Source organism: Chlorocebus sabaeus, chromosome 15 (assembly GCF_047675955.1).
Source record: "Chlorocebus sabaeus isolate Y175 chromosome 15, mChlSab1.0.hap1, whole genome shotgun sequence".
Classification (NCBI taxonomy): domain Eukaryota; kingdom Metazoa; phylum Chordata; class Mammalia; order Primates; family Cercopithecidae; genus Chlorocebus; species Chlorocebus sabaeus.
The window spans coordinates 65,540,030-65,557,182 of NC_132918.1; the positions used below are offsets into that span (position 1 = coordinate 65,540,030).

Sequence of the window (17,153 nt, forward strand, 5' to 3'; positions counted from 1 at the left end):
ATAAAGGGAGTAGTAAGAAAAAAAATTGAAAAATTAAGAGACTGTGATGGGAGACTAGGGTATATGAATCAGTGATGACGGGGCTAGAAAAATCGGGGATGATGAAAAGGATTTCGGCTCTGACTGACATAGAATACAGAAAGATAGGGAGATAACAGCCAAGAAAATCTGAGATATCAGGATTAGAACGATCCCCCCATAAAATTATAATTTGTGAATCATGAACTGGGAGATTACATAGAGAAAAGTTGGGAGAGAGAAGTGTTAGGTTGAAAGTATGGAGGGGAAGCTGAGAGTTTCACAGCAATGACTACTGAAAATACTAAGGATTAACTCACCTAGATCACACCCCCGCCCCCAAAAAAGAGAATACCAAGGGGAGGGGAGAGGAAATGTCCAAGGATGAGAATAGTGAAGACAGAGAGATATTCTGTTTTTGATATTTAAAGAATAGAAGGAAAGCAGTCACTATCTTATACAAGCTTTATTGCTCTTTAAAAATGAATAACCTACAAAGTTTTAAAATTTAAAGAGGTATATACAAGTATAGACATCAAACTTTCTGAACTGAACTAATTCCCTTTCGTTGGCTGATCAAAAATATGCAAAAACCCTAAATATTCACACAGTTAATCTTTCAGATTTCTGACTAAATAAGGAGCTATCCTGAAAGTACATGACATTTGTAATTTTATTGAGGCATCACTCTGAACATACAATTAGAGCTTGGGGTTCAGAACTAGTCACTTACCTAGTCCCTGAGCCTAAAAAACAATAAATTTCTCTAGTCATTTTTCCATACACATTTTATCTGAAAAATTAAATACAACAGTGGTATGAGGAATTCATAAACAACTTAGGGGGTACCCTACTGTAAATATCAAAAATTTATTCTATTCAAATACTACATAGAGTTTCAAAAGATCCACAATAATTTATTTTACTTAAATACTGTACTGAAGGGTTTCAAAAGATCCTCTTAGAAAATCATTCACTTTAGTATCCCCCACTTAAGGGAAAAATAGAGATGCCAGAAGCTTATAACGAAAATATCTTAATTTGAGTAATCATTATTCATTTCTAAAATGTTTGTATAAGATATATTTTGGGGCCGGGCGCGGTGGCTCAAGCCTGTAATCCCAGCACTTTGGGAGGCCGAGGCGGGTGGATCACGAGGTCAGGAGATCGAGACCATCCTGGCTAACATGGTGAAACCCCGTCTCTACTAAAAATACAAAAAAAAACTCGCCGGGCGTGGTGGCGGGCGCCTGTAGTCCCAGCTACTCGGAGGCTGAGGCAGGAGAATGGCGGGAACCCGGGAGGCGGAGCTTGCAGTGAGCCGAGATCGCGCCACTGCACTCCAGCCTGGGTGACACAGCGAGACTCCGTCTCAAAAAAAAAAAAAAAAAAAAAAAAGATATATTTTGGGCTGGGCACAGTGGCTCATGCCTGTAATCCCAGCACTTTGGGAGGCTGAAGCGGGCAGATCACCTGAGGTTGGGAGTTCGAGACCAACCTGACCAACATGGAGAAACCCTGTCTCTACTAAAAATACAAAATTAGCTGGGCGTGGTGGCGCATGCCTGTAGTCCCAGCTAGTCGGGAGTCTGAGGCTGGAGAATAGCTTGAACCTGGGAGGCAGAGGTTGCAGTGAACTCAGATCACGCCACTGCGCTCCAGCCTGGGCAACAAGAATGAATTTCTGTCTCCAAAACAACAACAACAAAAAAAGATACATTTTGACCAACATTAAGGGGTTTAGGCAGCATAAGAAATCGGTATGATGATAATGCTTAAGTTTAGTTATTTATATTCAAAAGAAAAAACAAATTAGATTTATTAACATTTTAATACAAAACATCCCATTTGAAGCATAGTTCTGAAGAAACGTTTATGAGCTAGGGTCCTGTCAAGAGAATATTCTATGGCAATGGCTCACTCTGTTTGTGTACTCTTACAGATCCTCTCTTGAAGCAACAGAAAGAGGTGTAGATTGAATTTAAACAATATCCAACAAAACCTTCATTGTAATTGTTTCATACTTTTTTTAGAACGTCTCAAATCCTTTTTCTGCTTGAAAATAGGAGAATTCAAAAAGCACAAATCTGTAAAAGGGTCCCCTCTTCTCAGTTTCCTGGAAGAGTAAAAAGAGATCTCAGGCATAATATAAGCATCCCAATATTAACTTACTCCTCAGTATCAAGTTATGGTAAAATACACCAATTTTAAATGTTACCACTTCAGTTTTTTAAAATCAAATGTTTTTATTTCAGAAAAAACTCATTATTGAACAAAGCTCCATAACCTTATTCCCCCGACATGTATCATTAAAAATAAGTTCCCACAAACCAAATACTTACGAAGTGAGGGTGGGCTCCTTATAGTTCACGCTGACTGTGCACCTACGTTTAGGCAGAGCCACTGCTGGGCTTTCTTTATTCTTTTTTGGAGAAAGAGAAAGCCTTCCGATTTTCACAACAGGATACAAGGAGACATTGGTGATATCCTTCAGTTTAAGATGAGGTGACTGGTGAGTTTCAGGTGGTGTACCTACAAAATAATTTTTACTGAATGATTTAAATTAAAAAAACCCACACAGGAACTAAAATTGTACTCAATTTTATATATCTTAACTGTATACAAAATCCAGCATTTAATAACAGAATTTTTTTTAGATGGGCTCTCATTGTGTTGCCCAGGCTGAAGTGCAGTAGTGTGATCTCAGCTCATTGCAACCTCCACCTCCTGGTCTCAAGCAATCCTCCTGCTTCAGTCTTCTGAGGAGCTGGGCCTACAGGTGTGCACCACCATGTCCGGCCAATAATACATTTTTTTTTTTTTTGGCTTTTTCATCATTTTTTCCTCTTCCTTTCAAACTATTGTTGAAATATTAATTATAACAGAACACTTCACTAAAACTTAAAATTCTTCTAGGATAGCTTGGGAATAATAAGTTAGTTTAACCATGGAATTTCATTTTAGTCATACCTTGCTATTTGGAATCAAGTCCTCTCTCTTTCAATACCAAGGTTTTTATCAAGTCTCTTCCTATAGTCTTATAAAGCCGCTAAAATTCCTTCTATTAAACAAATGAGAATTCTAAATAACAGCTTCTGTGTAAACCAGGAGACAAACTAGCATGTTAAAAAGTTACTCAGTTTTTTTCCCATCATAAACATTCAAGTATACTTTGGAGCTACACCTATATTGGAAGGCAAATGTCCAACACATAGTAAAGACACTGCAAAACAATCTCCTCAAATAGCTTTAAAAAGCAAACTGTACCCCCAAAAAAGTAAACTATAACCGTGAAATGACTGTATACTAAGAGCCATATGCTCCAGTGTTATCTGGTTTTTATAGTCTGTCCTGTTTGTTGCCACATAAATATATTGTACTGTATTAATTATTCCAACTTTCAGTTTGAGAAATATATCTTATGGAACAATATCAGATCGGTGGCTACATTCTGGAAAAACGCTTCTCAAACTTTAATGTGTATATGAATCCACAGGAGGACTTCTTAATGGCCAGGGACGGTGGCTCACGCCTGTAATCCCAGCACTCTGAGAGACCCGAGGTTGAGTTTCAGGTCAGCCTAACCAACATGGAGAAACTCCGTCTCTACTAAAAATACAAAATTAGCCCGGCGTGGTGGCACATGCCTGTAATCCCAGCTACTCGGGAGTCTGAGGCAGGAGAATAGCTTGAACCCAGGAGGTGGAGGTTGGGATGAGCTGAGATTGTGCCACTGCACTGTAGCCTGGGCAACAAGAGCAAAACTCTGTCTCCAAAAAAAAAAAAAAAAAACCCCACAAAGATGCAGATTCTGACTCCAGGGTATGGGATATGGCCTGAGATTCTGCATTTCTAAGAGGTCTAGGGATCAAACTCTTGAGTAACACTATTTTAGAGTATATTTTTTTCTTTAAAAAATGTATTTTTATGGATTTTATGTATTTTTATGGATACAGGCTCACACATCTGTAATCCCAGCACTTTGTGAGGCCAAGGCAGGAGGACTGCTTGAGTCCAGGAATTTGAGACCACCCCGGAAACACAGTGAGACCTCATCTTTACAAAAAGTAAAAAAAATAAAATAAAAATTAGCCAGGTGTGATGGCGTATGCCTATAGTCCCGGCTACTGGGGAGGCTGAGGTGGAAGAATCACTTGAGCCTGGGAGGTTGAGACTGCATTGAGCCATGACAGTGACAGTGCCCTCCAGCCTGGGTGATAGAGCAAGACCCTGTCTCAATTAAAAAGTGAACCACCACCAAAAAATCCCAACTTCTTCTGGACATTTTCAAATGTACACAAAGATGGCAGTAACAGTATAATAAACTCTGAGTTACCTAGGTTCAATAATTATCAACACTGCCAATCTTGTTTGATTTTTTTTTTTTTTTGAGACCGAGTTTTGCTCGTTGCCTAGGCTGGAGCACAATGGCATAGTCTCGGCTCACTGCAACCTCTGTCTCCTGGGTATAAGCGATTCTCCTGCCTCAGCCTCCCGAGTAGCTGGGATTACAGGTGTGTACCACCACGCCCAGCTCATTTTTTTGTATTTTTAGTGGAGATGGGGTTTCACCATGTTGGCCAGGCTGGTCTCGAACTCCTGACCTCAGGTCATCCGCCTACCTCGGCCCCCCAAAGTGCTGGGATTACATGCATGAGCCAACCCGCCTAGCCTACAGCATATTTTTAAGAAGATACTTGCCTGCTACCACTGACTAAATGATTTAGAAAGTTGGTTCAGTTTTTAAGGTTTTAATCTCCTTATAAACAAAATAAGCATCATAACACCTATACTTCACAGAATTGTTGAGGATCAAATAAAATGATATAACAATGTTTTGAAAATGGTACAACTTGACTATGTATGTTAGTTTTACTTGTATTAACTACAACTGCCAAATGAGAATCTTTGTGGACAGGTGTAGGCTGTATTATGAACATCTGAACTATGCCTACTTTTGATCTCATAAAATATTTTCTGAGCCAGTTTTTAGAGATGTTGTACAAAAGAATACTAAGTCTATCAATTGAGGAAATCTTCACTAACTAGAAGATTATTTAAAATCATAGTTCCTGTCAAATTTAATATAAAACAAGGCCATTAAAATAACAAGTCACTGGATTCAAATTTGATTTCACTTTCAAGGGGATACTTCAGGTAAGTGTATAAAAGCTACTTTAATTCAACCTAACTCCACAAAAGAGTCCCTCTGTCCTCTTGGGAGTCCTTATTTACTGAAAATAAAAATTCTGTCTCCACAACAAGCAATCTCTGAATTAGGTCAGAGCAATACAACTGTGATTTCCACACCCAGCCCCACACAGTTTAATCAGACCATAACTTCCCCCAAAGAGAGACAGATGGTAAGTCTCCAACCTCCACCAGAGAAACAGATGGTAAGTATAGTATATAAGCATCAGGAGTGATCATTTATCACAAACATTAAAAACGCAGGTAAACAAGTAGATCACTTACTAGTAGGAGTTTTTGTTGGCTTAGAACCCTCCGTCTCTTTTTCATCTGTATATTTCAGTCCTCTTTTAGCTAGAGGCCTGGTGACTGGTCTTGTACCTGAATCGCTGGTGGGATTCAGAATGTACTTGCAAGTGGGCAAATAGAGGTCATCGGAATCATCTCCTGAACCACTTGATTCACAGAGGCTCACTTCAGACTCATTGTTTTCTTCTCTATTAGAGTCATTGCTCATTTTTTGTCGGAAAGGAGTAAGATGAACACCCTCTTCCAAATTAAAATTGTAAGCATCATTGGAACTGACAGATTTGTGCATTTTCTTTTTGGAAACAGTTCTTTTATTTTCACTTTTATTCTCTTTATATTTTGACATAGGTTTTGATTTTCTCCTGTTAGCTTTTCTTTTCTCTTCTCTTTTTCTTTCTTGTGTATCTCTTTGCTTACTTTTAGTTTGTTCAGATTTAGATTCTAAAATGTCTTCTTTTGTTTTAGTAAATGTTCCTGGATGAATCAGCTTTGAAAGCGATAAGTTAGCTTGGTCCTTGCTCCATTGACAAACATTGTATTGTACATTTTCAGGCATGTTTACTAGTGGGTCTAAAAATCCAACTCTTTCGAATTCAAAAGACTTCCCCGCCAAATGACTGGTTTCAAAATCATCCAAGCTATCAAACTGACATACACTGTTACAATGTTTCTTTAAACTGCTACGGACAGATACAGTTCTAGGTAAGACATTATCAGTGGACTTAGCTTCACCTGAATCAAAATCAAATCCCAGTGTTTCTTGAGGAATAGTAGGTATCTGATCTGAGAATTTAAAAAATAAATGAGAAAAATAGTTTGACTTTGTGGAAAATTGAATTTCAAGAACTTTAGAATTCAAAGGAAAAATTGAATGACCAAAAAGTCATTCTGTAGTTTTCCTACATTATAAAATCTGTAAATAAAAATCTGGGGAACTAAAATAATACCATCTATTTACTTGTCAATGATCAACTGATGGCTTATATCTGACATGTGAAAGAATCTTGTATAGGTTCAGTATCCCTAATCTGAAAATCTGAAATCCAAAACTTTTTCAGTGCAGTCATGATGCTCCAAGGAAATGCTAACTGGAGGGTTTTGGATTTCAGATTTTCAAATTAGGGATGATGAACTGATATAATGTAAATATTCCAAAATTAAAAAAATAAATCCAAAACACTTCTGGTCCCAAGCATTTTGAATAAGGGACACTCAATCTTTATAATCTTTAAAAATATTATAGGCCAGGCACAGTGGCTTACGCCTGTAATCCCAAACTTTGGGAGGCTGAGGCGGGCAGATCACGAGGTCAGGAGATGGAGACCATCCTGCCTAACACGGTGAAACCCCGTCTCTACTAAAAAAAAAAAAAAAAATATATATATATATATATATATATATAATTAGCCGGGCATGGTGGCGGGCACCTGTAGTCCCAGCTACTTGGGAGGCTGAGGCAGGAGAATAGCGTGAACCCAGGAGGTGGAGCTTATAGTGAGCTGAGATTGCGCCACTGCACTCTAAGCCTGGGCAAGAGCGAGACTCTGTCTCAAAAAAAAAAAAAAAAAAATTATAACAGGCTTTTATGTGCTCTTAGTTTAAAGAAAATGAATATGTGTTTCACTGAGTACAGATTCAGAGAAGTACAACCGCATATTCCAGAGTGGGACAAACGAGAAAGTGGGAGCTAAGTTGTTCTTTGAAAAATAAATAAGATTTAGATAACTAGAAAGCTTCTCAGGTAAGAAATATAATCTGTATTTTAAGGAAAAGTGAGGCTATGTCCGGTTTTGCTATTCAAATACTATCCCTTCTTCAAAGCGTAGTTCAAGTGGAGGAGATTGACATTTGAGAACACAGACATATCAATTTAAAAGTAGTAAGAAGGGGATAGCTTTGGAGTTCAACTTTGATTTTAAATACTAGCTCTTAACATCTAGACTTCTTCATATGAGATACTTTACCTTCTTGAGTTCCTATAAAAGGGGACTAATGTACTTATATTCCTAGGTTGTTGTGAGGGTTAGGTGAGATTATGCAGGTAAAATGCCTAACATAGAGCTTGACACATAGTAGCAATCAGTAAATTGCTGCCATAGTTATAGCCGAAGTTTCAGATTACAGATTTGACATAATAAACATATTTTAAAACTCTATTACTCTGTGTAAAATAAACAGATTTCCTTTGAGCAGAATACCAGATGAACAAATTTAAAAAGTTTAGAAAAAAAGAATTAGAGAAATTTAATTGTATTATTTGTTCTCAAAGACCTTATCTTGCCCTTAATAATATTTTTTGATTTTCACTTGATTACCTTCTATTTGAAATAACTCTCCTTGTCCTGGAAGTTCAGTTTCTTCAAGAGGAATTTGCCTTAGAAAATACCAATGAAAAAACAGAAATTTAATGATTATGTAATAAAAAGAAATTCAGTATTTTCCTAATTTTTCTTTCCTTTAGTATCATTTCATAACTCGATTTCAAATCAATACATCTATTCTGTATCAAAGGAAACCAAAGGACACTTATGCTGATTATAGGGAGATTGATTTGTTATGACTCACATTCAACTCCTACTTGAAGAACTAACCTATCAAGTTGGATAGTTCCACCTGAAAACATGTTATATAACTCAATTTCATTTAACTAAGGAAACAGCCAATGATAATTAATTTGTAAAATGTTTTTTAAAAAATGTAGTTTGATCACTCTTTAGGAGGCTGCTTTATCATTAGCAGAGCTATGATTTGTTTGTAATATATGCTTTTATGGTGCTTAACTATTGAACTCTTCTGAAGTTAACATTGTTCATTTTCTTTAAAAATGTTGTTCTTTACTTCATGAAACATGAAGTGTTCTTTATACTCTAACACTATTACTGGCAGTTTCATTCTAATTGTAATTTTATTCTTTATTCTCTGTAGAGAATTTTCCACTCTAGACATTAAACAGGTTTAGGTAATGGCTGTGGTAACTAATAACTACTTTAGAAAACTTCTACAAACGCGATTACCTTATCTTACTTTTTGTCCACAACATAAGTTTGTCAGATCTTAAAGTCCAACAGTTTAAAAACTACTAATGATTAAAAGTAATCTACGGCAATAGAAATCATCTTAGTGGTTACTTCTGTGGAGAAGGGGATGGACTTGAAAGGCATACGAAAGAACTGTCTATGGCAGTAGTTCTCATCTAAGGGCAATTATGCTCTCCAGGGAACATGTGACAATATCTGAAGTCATTTTCTGTTCTCCTGAGGGATGTTACTGGGATTCATTGGGTGGAGGCTATGGATGCTACTAAACATCCCATCATGCACAGACAGCCCTCTACAACAAAGAATTATCTGGCCCAAAATGTTAATAGTAAAAACACTATGTCTTCATTGACATTTTTGTTCCACGATATATACATTAGTCAAACTCATCGAACTGTGTAACTGTGATCTGTGCATTTTACTGTTTATAATTAAAGCTTAATAATTCATAAACAAATAAATAAAGTACATTTGATCCAAGAGAAGGGGACGAGGGTATAGGTGATCTAGAAAAATGAACTGGGTCAGCGAGACAATGGGACAACTGTGTTAAATATGATGTTTCATTTATTTATTTATTTTTCCCCAAAACCAGACTATTTATAGGGCTAGCAAAACACCTCATTTCAATAGCTAATCCTTCTTAAAATAAAAACATGGTACACAGAAAAGTATGACTGAAGGAAAGTATGAAGTAGAATTAAAAATTCTGGTAAGGCTTCTTTTTCCTAGGCATCAAAAAAGGAGTGAAATATGAGAAAAAGGGGTTTAGCTTGGCTATATGTGATAGAATTTCAACACATCAAATTCTCTTAAATATATTCTCAGCAGAGAAAGCATCAGACTACAAATATAAGAGTTGACGTGATGCACATTTCCTTTCATAAATGAATCACAGAATTAAATCTTTCTTAGTATTAATAATCATAATAAAGAATTTGATACTAACGGTAAATCCTTCACAAATAAATTTCTGGAGTTGTCATCGCTATTGGGGTCCATTCCAGAGGAACATATTTCCTGGTTCTGTTAATGTATTAAAACAAAACACTGTTATAACTGAAGTATTCAGAAGAAAGCATTAACTTATTCAACAATATGCACTGGTTGACGGTCTACCATGGTGCCATGCCATAGTTCTAGGAACTGAGTCTATAAGAGCTCAAAAGCAGAGTAAGTCTTATCCTCTTAAAGCTTACATTCTAGTGCAGGGAAATAAAATTTTAAAAAGAGAAGACATATGTACAAAATTTCAGATTGTGATAAGTGCCATGAAGGAAATACCCACGGTGAGGTGATAGAGAGTAACTCAGGTTGGATTGCTCTTTTAAATAGAGTGAATCTGATATAAATCACAAGACTGCAAAGGAGCCCGCCACTGAAAGAGCAGGAGGAAAAGAAGGGAGTGGAAACAGCAAATACACATAAGAAAAATCTTGCTGTGTTTAGGAAAGAAAGGCTGTTGTGGCTGGAACATAGTCACTGAGAACAGTAGGAGCTATACATGCAGAGGCCACATAATGTAGGGCCTTGAGAACCATGAGTTTAGATTTCAGTCTAAGTATGATGGAAAAGTACTTAATATTAAGAAAGGAAGTAAACTGATTTAAGTTTTTGAAAGATCAGTCTGAATTAAAAGAGGCCAGGGTTAGAAAGAGTTGAGAGATTGTCATAGCATATCTGGCAAGAGACGGTATCAGCTAAGATTAGAGTCATGGCTATGGAGGTGAAGCTCAGTGGAAGGCCTTGAGATGACAGGTGAAGCTCAAGAACTGAAAAGGGATGGAGGTGGGAACAATGAGGGAGAGGAAAGCCTCTTGTGGTTTTGGACTAAGCAAATGGGTAGGCTACTTTACTGAGATGAGTAAGACTTATAAAGGAAGGTAGGAAGTATACAGTATCTTTGGGGGAGGCAAGGGGAAGTTGTGCTTTATATAAGGTATGTTTGAGATCCCTTATACATCTTTAAGTGGAGATAGCAAATGGTGGCTGTGTGTATACGTGTGTATGTGTTTGTTTTTAGATTCTGTACTATAAACTGGGAAGGCATCAGCAGACAGTACATAAAGCTATGACAGGGTATAAGATGAGTCTACAACAACTGGCATTTATTCATTTTTTGAAATAAAGTCTTGCTTTGTCACCCAAGCTGAAGTGTAGTGGTGCTATCATAGCTCATTGCAGCCTTCAACTCCTGGGCACACATGATCCTCCTATCTCAGCTTCCCAAGTAGCTGGGACTACAAGTGCATGCCACCACAACTGGCTAATTTTTATTTTTTATTTTGTAGAGATGGGAGTCTCGCTGTGTTGCCCAGGCTGGTCTTGAACTCCTGGGCTCAAGTGATCCTCTCACCTCAGCCTCCCAAAGTGCTCAGATTACCGGCATGAGTCAATGTGCCTGGCCAAGAATTGACATTTAAAGGTAGAATGAGGAAGAAATCAGCAAAAGAGACCGATATGGAATAGTCAGAAAGGTAGAATAAAAACCAGGGGAGCATAATATCATGAAAACTAATAGATCAAAGTATGTCAAGTAAAGAGTGGTTCCTGTTTTACATATTATTACTGCAAGGTCAAGAAGAAAGAGAAGTTACCACTGAATTTGGTAACATGGAGGTTTTGGTGACCTTGATATGCAGTGACAACAGAATGGTAAGGATCAAATCTAGATTCAGAGTGGCTGCAGGCCAGGCATGGTACCTCATGCCTGTATTCCTAGCATTTAGAGAGGCTGAAGCAGGGGGATTGCTTGAACCCAGGAGGTCAAGACCAACCTGGGCAACATAGTGAGGTGGTCTCTACAAAAAAATGTTTAAAAATTATCTGGGCGTGGTGGTGTTCCAGCTATTCAGGAGACTGAGGTTTGGAGGAGCACTTGAGCCTCGGAGGTCAAGGCTGCAGTAAGCCATGATTATGCCACTGCACTTCAGTCTAGGCAACGGAGCGAGATCCTGTCTCAAAGAAAAAAAAAAAAGAGTCATTTCAAATGTGAATGGAAGCTGAGGAAGTAAAGAATATACTGTTTTCTTTTTAAAAGTTCTGCTGTGAAGGGAAGAAAACAAATGAGGAGATAAAGAAATATGAGACGAGGAGAGGTTTCACTACTTTCTTCTTCTCTAAGGTTGAGAGATACGAAAGCACATCTTTATGATGACTGAAATGATCCAGTGGAGAGGGGGATATATGGAAGAGAGAACAATCTTCCAGGAATAAAGTTGTAGAGGAGGTGCGAAGAGAAAATCTGACGCATGGGCTAGGGAGCGGCTTGGGGTGGTGCTTGCCTTTAGCAGGAATAGGGGCCATTCTGCCACTGTAACAAGAGGGAAGATGAAGAACCTAAGTATAGAGGTGGATTTGTAGATCTCTGTTACGAAGATGACAATTCTCACTCAATTCCTAAGAAGCCAATTCTAATTTAATTGAATTATCTTCTGAAATTTGATGAATATATGTTGACATTATAATAAATAGGCTAAAAATGTTCATTAAAAACAAAACAACCAGAAATTTAATCCCATTAAAATCTTTCGGCCAGGTGTGGTGGCTCATGCCTGTAATCCCAGCACATCGGGAGGCCAAGGCTGGAGGATTGCTTGAGACCAGGAGTTCAAGACCAGCCTGGGCAACATGGCAAGATCCTGTCTCTGGCAAAAAAAAAAAAAAAAAAGAAAAAATTAGCCAAGTGTGGCAGTGCATGCCCATAGTCCCACCTATTCAGGAGGCTGAGATAGGAAGATCGTTTGAACCTGGGAGGTGAAGGCTGAGTGTGCGTGAGCCTGGGAGGTGAAAGCTGCAGTGAGCTGTGATCACGCCACTGCACCCCAGACTGGGCAAGAGCGAGACTCTGTCCCCCACAACCTACCCCGGCCAAAGATGAAAACTTTAAATTTGACATCAATGTAGCTAATGTTCTGAAACGAATATTAATGCAGGTAAATAAAAAAGAACATTTAAATGTATACTAATATAACTTAAAAACAAGTCATTAAAAAAATCTATAAAATTAGGGAACAAAAAGGCTGTTAAAAATTACCTAAATGTTAACTATTGCTAGGCTAGGCAAGAAAACATTCTTGTAAAATTTTTACATTTTAAGCTTCTCCATCACTGCTAAATTGATTTGATAAGCACTGAAGCATGGGTGTACAATGAGGTTGAGAATGAGTGACACAAGCAATTAGTATATAGCAGAAAATACAAACGTTGACATTCTAAATGCTAAGAATATATTTGCGTAGCAACTAACAATGTTTTTAATAAATACTCAAAAACCACTGAGCTGCAGTAATAGAATTTTTTCCCAACTGCTTTTGTAATTATCTCATCGAGTATTCACTTCCTACTATTTCTGTTTTTCAGTAAAAACTTTGTAAAAGGAGGAGGAAGATTCAAATGCCTTTAGAGGAACTGTTTCCCCCTACTAGTTGACTGAACAAGGAAAATACAAAATTAGAAAAGATTACATTCTGGGGAAAAAAAAAAAAAAGTAATCTACCACACCTAGCACAGTGGCTCACGCCTGTAATCCTAGCACTTTAGGAGGCTGAGGTGGGTGGGTCACTTGAGGCCAGGAGTTCAAGACACCTGATCAACATGGCGAAACCCTGTTTCTACTAAAAATATAAAAATTAGCCAGGTGTGGTGGCACATGCCTGTAATCCCAGCTCTTGGGAGGCAGAGGCACAAGAATCGCTTGACCCCAGGAGGCAGGGGCTCCAGTGAGCTGAGACTGCACCACTGTACTCCAACCTGGTGACAGAGCAAGACTCTGTCTCAAAAAAAAAAAAAAAAAAAAAAAAAAAAATATATATATATATATCTACACACACACACACACATATAAACCTCCCATGAAGGTAAAGAAAATATACCTAATCTTTATAGAGGCAGTTCTCAAATATACCATATATGTACTTATTGTCTATGTGTATATATACATATATATTACACGTGTCTTAATCACATGGAGGAAAAAAAATAAGGAATCAATAGGGAGTGAAGCAAGAACTCTTTCACTGACTCCTCCTGTCAATGGAGAAGTGACATTAATTCCATTTTCAATTACCCGCCCACCTCCTCCCACCCCCAATATCCCTCCCCTAATCATTATGTTCTCACTTTCTTATCTGACCTTCTGGTCTAAGTGCCAACTCAAATGTTTTCACTGGTATAGCGAAGCAATGGCCACTGGGAAGAATTTCAATGTTCTGTACGCCTGACACTCACCACTGCTTTTTTTCTTTCTCTGCCCCATTTCCCTGGCAGTAGCTACTGGAAAAAGGGATAAATAAACTAGCTCATCATTACTTTTTTCATAAGTAATGACACACATTACTGTATACATAATGATACACAATGGTACAGCAAGACACAAAGAATATCCTAAAGCAAACCTTCTCCATATCTGTTATATTTTGGCTAGCAGGACCATATTTGAACACCTTCTTTACAATCTTAGACAAAAAGAGAATCAGATTGAAAATTTGAGCAGCAAAATGTTTATGATCTTACTTGTCTGGGAGTGAACAGTCTTCTCTACTTAGCCAACAAGTAGGTAAAAACGATTCTCCAAAAAGCACTTAAATACTCCCTATGTCCTAAATAAAGGTAGTTCTTATAAAACCCCACTGGATATAGCAAAACAAAAGGCTAAGGTAAAAGCTAAGATAGCATTGATTAAAACTTTTGGATGAGTCCACTTCAACTACCACTTTTATATCTTTAGCTTAGTTGCACTATCTTTGACTCACTTAGTTGAACATTCAAATAGACCAGCAATGCAAAAGGCTAAAACTATGTCTTCTGCATCCTGTCTTGCTACCTGCTTTACGAATGAAATAGGCAGGAACAGGCTTCAATCACCTATATGCTTGAAGCTTTCTTAACTGGCCAAATGCAATAGCTGTGCTCTGAAGCACCAAAGAAGGATGTTTTAAACAATTCATGCATAATTGAGCTATCAGTAATTCATTTAAATAAAATAATTGATCTAAACTACTTATTCATGTCTTAACTAAACTAAGAAATTCGGCCTCAGTAATGAAAATACCTGAGCAGGTTCTTCTGTTTGTTGTGATGTAAGTTTTCCTTTCAATGCATATAGCTGCCATGTGAGATAGTAACATTCTTTTCTCAGCTGTAGGATGATATCTTGGGCTTCTCTCACTTTGGATTTTTCATTTTCCAAAGCTAAAACTAACATTTTGTTGTTGTCTTGGTAATTTTTCAGCAGCGTAGAAGTGTTGGCTAAAAGAGGATAAAAAAATTTATCAGTTATTAAATCTAAACTTAAAAGTGATATAAAAGGACAACATAAAAATCTCTTACTGATTATTTGGCATGGTGCAGCTATAAAAGACCTGCGTTTGCCAATCTCTGCCAAGTTTTTATTCCTTTTCTCTTTCATTCGCTTCTTTATGTCTTCAAGACTATCTTGAAAGGACTTCTTCAGGCATCTTTCCTTGGCCATCTTTTTCCTAAACAATAAAAAATAATTTTTCTCAGAGAGAATATTATCAAATATAAAACTTTAAAAAACATAGGCTGTTCATAAAGAATGCATTAAATAGACTAAACTGTAGAATTAGCTCAAAGTAGATAGTTAACTAACTTGATAACATAAATTTTCCCCTTTTAAAATCTCATTCATATTTCTGATGTTCTCTCTTCCTCCTCAGGCACTTTATAGAAAAGTTTTATTGAATATAGGTTTCCAACCCAAAGATTCCACAATATGCCACTTATTCATTCTTTAACAAATACTCACTGTGGCATATATGCCAGACACTATTGAAAATGCTTATTATTATATCTTGATGCCATTATTATTTATGCTTCTTAAAGAAAATGTTTAGGACCAACTTTTAGTGCTTAGGCTTACAGCATTAGTTCTGAGGCAATTATATATCTGGGTTTTGTTTTCCAGCTCTTCTTTAATGATTAACTCATCACATTAGGTCATTCAACTATTTTTCCATAATTAGATAATTTTAACCTAATTATCGCTTACGATATACACACACTCTCAAGAAAGTCAAGGTGATCCTTAGAGGTTTAAACTATGTAGCACTACATACAATTTTATTAGGCTATTGTAACAATTACAGAGCTAGAGCAGGAACTTGGGCAGAAGAACACTCCAGTATTCTCAAAGTATGGCTAAAACTTAGGGCTGTTAACTCCTAGTGAATTATGAACATAACAAATCAGACATAAAATATTGTTGTACATACAGTTAAACGCTGAGTATTAAATACATAAGTATACTTAATCTCTCAATGTTGTAAGTCAGGTAGGTTTTAGCATGCTACTAAATATGTCAAACCACTTTTCAGAAACATCTTTTACTCTAGATTGCACTTTGAATATCTTAAAATTGAAAAAAAACTTGTTTCCAATAATAATGTATGCATACAATTTTCACCACAAAGGATATCGTTACCTTCTCTAAGATAGTCAAACATTTTCCTAAACCTTACACTTTCTTGAGTATGTTCTCCAGGTCTTATTTTCCTCTATGCAGTGTCTGGAATCTTAAATATAGATATTGTAGATTAAGAACTTTCTACCAAGGTATATACAATATATACTGGGAGGTTCCTAGCAGAGATAGGATAGCTATTTTTAAAAGCACTAATGGTAAAGGGGTTGTTTTACACAATTAAGTTAGAACTGGAGATGTTTGAGAGTCATACAGATTAAGTTACTGATCTAGTTTAGTTATTTTAAAGTTTTCGTTATTACTTTTAATCAAGCTAAAATCACAAAAGAAACTTTCCATATCAAAAGTTTTATATCCTGTCTAAATTAGGCGATGGTGTTAGCAGGGGGTGTGGTAGACAGAAGGAATGAAAGCAAAGACAGGCTACAGCGCGAGATGACGGTCTCAATCTGTAGAGGACTCGCGTGGCGCTCTGGATTCAAAAGAACCTAGCATATTTGATCTCCGTTCATAATTATCCAATCAGTTCTGCTGCGAAGACAGCCAGGTAGGACACTAGTCAGTGCCGGCCTCTTCAGGGTAAGTGAGGAAGAGAATGGCCCGGACAAGGAGGACGTCAACGGTATCACGCTGCACAAAGAACTGCTGTCCATTTTCTTGCGTTAAGCCAGGCTTTTAACTACCGTAAAAAGCTTTATTTGCACATCACTTAATCTACACAATTTTGCAAAGTAGGATATTAGAGTTTCCATTTATTTAATATAAGAGGAAGACGGAACATCTGAAAGGGCAGATCGAGTGGCTGAACTGCGAAAAGCGCGCGGCCAGTGGGACTCCAGAGCCCGAGCTTTCGGCCACCGAATTTAGAACGATATTGAGAACCGAAGGGAAGTCAAACACGGATCACTACGCCCTTGTTTCCCACCTTAAAACCTACTTCCTCCTCTTTCAGGAGGAGGAAAGCCGAGGGGAGGTGGGGCTGGTCCAGAACCATACCTTGGCCACTACTTCTGCAAGAGCTATCTTCCTCCTTCTCACATTTCAAGGTTCTTCGAGGCTCTTCCGCGCGAGCCACGCGCAATGAGCCCTCCAGGACCGTACCCCGTCGCCTGGAACTACCGTCGCCACATTCGAAATTTTCCGCCTCGTTCCTC

The 17,153-nt window shown here is 37.5% G+C and overlaps 1 protein-coding gene across 5 annotated transcripts; it reads right to left on the bottom strand.

Annotated features, from left to right (window-relative positions):
- Nucleotides 1–675: 675 nt before the first annotated feature.
- SGO1 (shugoshin 1) lies at nucleotides 676–17,147 on the bottom strand. 5 transcript variants are annotated; one of them, XM_038002930.2, is made up of 9 exons: nucleotides 16,996–17,147; nucleotides 16,037–16,090; nucleotides 14,886–15,034; nucleotides 14,608–14,804; nucleotides 9,505–9,581; nucleotides 7,833–7,891; nucleotides 5,494–6,300; nucleotides 2,361–2,550; nucleotides 676–2,134 (listed from the first exon to the last, which is right to left on the bottom strand). In XM_038002930.2, the coding sequence occupies exons 3-9, from the start codon at nucleotides 15,025–15,027 to the stop codon at nucleotides 2,023–2,025; spliced, it is 1,584 nt and encodes a 527-aa protein (XP_037858858.2). In that variant the 5' UTR covers nucleotides 15,028–15,034; nucleotides 16,037–16,090; nucleotides 16,996–17,147; the 3' UTR covers nucleotides 676–2,022. The 5 variants fall into 5 exon arrangements, with proteins under 5 accessions (XP_037858858.2, XP_008007461.3, XP_008007460.3 ...); XM_008009270.3 differs by having other exon boundaries at nucleotides 16,000–16,090; XM_008009269.3 differs by lacking the exon at nucleotides 16,037–16,090.
- Nucleotides 17,148–17,153: the final 6 nt, after the last annotated feature.